A 2,863-nucleotide genomic window follows, 5' to 3' on the forward strand; every position below is an offset into this window, starting at 1 on the left:
TAATTGAATATTTTTTCTTGGCTGGGTGTGATAGTGCACACCTTTAATCACTATGAGTTTTATGTACCTTGGCCTATACATTAAGTTCCAAGACAGCCAGAGCTACTTAGCGAGATCTTGTCTCAAAAAGAAAATTTCTCGTTTTTCTGTTGTGTTTTTCTTACATGTATTTATATGTACTGCACATATGCCTGGTGCCCGTGGAGGCCAGAGCCCTGGAGCTGGAGTTACAAACAATTGTGAACTGCCATGGAGATGTTGGAAACTGAACCTGGTTCTCTGCAAGAGCAGAAAGTGCTTTTAACCCCTGAGCCATCTCTCCAGCCCCAGGCATTGATCTTTACATGTGAGCTGATGATCTTTAACTTCTGATCCTCCTTCACCTCCAAGGACGTGGGATTGTAGACATAAGCCTTTCTTTTGAACAAAATGGCCAGAAAATGTTTTTTTTATACCACTGTCTACAAGTAATTTTTGTGTATTTGAAAGGACATACAGACACACATTTCCTGAGAAACCACCATAGTACCATGACTGTATGTACTGAAATTTCTGTTTAATGTTATTAAGAACATGATTCATGGGCTAGAGAGATGACTCAGCGATTAAGAGCGCTGGCTGCTTGACCTAGGTTCAATTCCCAGCACCCACATGGCAGCTCACAACTGTCTATAACTCCAGTTCCAGGGGATCCAACCCCCTCACATAAGCATACATGCAGACATAACACCAATACATGAAATAAAATAAATCATTTTAAAAGAAAGAATGAGATTCATAGTTGTCACTAATTGGCTGGCCCTTCATCCTCTCGTGGGATTGGGGGAGGGTGTGCAGTGTGTGTTGATGATTGACCCCAGGGCCAAGTGTTCTACCACTGTGTTTACATCCTTAACTTCTCGTGGACTTTTCTTTAGACTCCTGGGCATAGCTTTATCTTTTCCATATATATTCTAGTAAAGGGGAATATACCTGAGTAATAATTCACATTTCCTCTCAAGAGTCATTCTTAACCAGTATCTGACTAAATCTGTGGGATCAGATTTGGTGCTGAAATGCTCAGACTTAGCATGTATGTGTGCCAAGTGAAGGTACTTTACTGTGTCTCTTCTTCTTTGGAAGGATTCTAGGTAGGCAGATAATCACTCCAAGTGAAGGCTATGGATTGTACCCTCGATCACCTTCTGCTGTGTCAACTTCACATGAAGCAACCTTGTCTCAAGAGAGAGACTCTACCATGTAAGTTTGCTGTAACGCAAGCACTTGAGTCTCCAGTGCATAGCGATGTTTCCTGTGGAGGATGATAGCACAGAGGAGCAAAGTCTAGATCCTGAAGTGTGTGCTGGTGCTGCTGGATTTTCGAGACAGAGTTTCTCTCTAGTTTTTGGTGCCTGTCCTAGAACTAGCTCTTGTAGACCAGGCTGGCCTCGAACTCATGGAGATCCACCTGCCTCTGGCTCCCAAGTGCTGGGATTAAAGCTGTGCACCACCACCGCCTGACTTATTTTTTAATCTAAATAGAACATAAAATATTTACATGATAACAGAGTACACAAAAAAACAGATTAATATATAAATTGAGGTTATGGTTTCAAACAAGATTGTCATATAACACAGATAGTAGTGTGTAGGTCAAAATGGTAGTCCGGGGAGTTAAGTATAAGAAAATGGTGTTAGGTTACAGAAGCACAAGCATGAAAACATGAAAAATTGAGTTTGCAGAGATAATTGTTCTGTTTTGGGCTGATTTAAGGCTTGTGTCTAGACAAGGTTTCATTATGTAGCCCTGACTGGCCTGGAACTCACTATATAGACCAGGATAGCCTCAAACTTAACAGGTATCTCCCTGCCTTTGCCTCCTGAGTGCAAGGATTAAAGGTGTGTTCCACTACAGCCATCTATATTATTTTAAATACATATTTCAATGGATCCTTTTGAGAAACTAAATTCCACCACCTAGTTACTGAAGTTAGCCCCTACCATGGTATACACAAAACAAAAAGCATACAATTAAACACAGGTGGTGCTTCCAGGACAGAGTTGACAGTGATTTCTAGGATGTAATGTCAGAGGCAAAAGCAAAAAAGTGGCCAAATTCCTGTGTACAAATAATCAAAAGAAGAAGAGAATATATTCCAGGACAGACTTGACAGTGATTTCTAGGATGTAATGTCAGAGGCAAAAGCAAAAAAGTGGCCAAATTCCTGTGTACAAATAATCAAAAGAAGAAGAGAATATATACAATAGGATAAAGTGTTGACAAATCATATGCCTAATAAGGATTAATATCTACAAGGCAAATTATTTCTATAATTCAGAAAGTCAACAACAGCCTAACTGAAAGTGGAGAGAGGACATGAACAGCTGGTTCTCCAAAGGTATGCGAATGGCTGTCAGGTGTGAGAGAAGATGCTCAGCATCAGCATCAGAAGAGAAATGCCCATCAGAGCCAGGCATTGTCACCTAGCATGACCAAAGTACTGAGTGCAATCCTTCAGCATTGGAGAAAGAAAAAAACTTAAAATAGTTCAGAAAACTATTGCCAGGACAAGGGGGTGTGTTCCAAAAGTTATGTTACTTGCCATGAGAAAGCTGTTTTGTGTTAATATGTCACTAATACTGTTTTTTCTTCCCTCTCCAAGATTTGGTATAAGGGGAAAGAAGTTACATTTTTCATCTTCTTATGCTCATAAAGCATCTCCCAGCACTAAACCCTCTGGCTTGTCCACTGCGGAAGGGGGAGAGGTGGACTGTATAATCTTTTCTGAAGGAATAATTGAGGAGTACCTGGCTTTCGACCACACAGACACGTGAGTACTGTTTTTTAAGACTGTCGCTCTGTTTTGGGTATCAGCGTCTACTT

At 40.6% G+C, this 2,863-nt stretch overlaps 1 protein-coding gene across 6 annotated transcripts in view; it reads left to right on the forward strand.

The window, feature by feature from the left end:
• Positions 1-2,863, forward strand: part of Fam149b1 (family with sequence similarity 149 member B1) — a 47,372-nt gene that overhangs the window by 10,939 nt on the left and 33,570 nt on the right. For all 6 annotated transcript variants that reach the window (XM_026789539.1, XM_026789537.1, XM_013353987.2 and 3 more), the window contains 2 exons: positions 1,123-1,239; positions 2,643-2,810. In XM_026789539.1, the coding sequence (XP_026645340.1) occupies positions 1,123-1,239; positions 2,643-2,810 (285 nt within the window). The remainder of the gene's footprint in view (positions 1-1,122; positions 1,240-2,642; positions 2,811-2,863) is intronic.

This window comes from Microtus ochrogaster, unplaced genomic scaffold (assembly GCF_000317375.1).
Source record: "Microtus ochrogaster isolate Prairie Vole_2 unplaced genomic scaffold, MicOch1.0 UNK21, whole genome shotgun sequence".
Classification (NCBI taxonomy): domain Eukaryota; kingdom Metazoa; phylum Chordata; class Mammalia; order Rodentia; family Cricetidae; genus Microtus; species Microtus ochrogaster.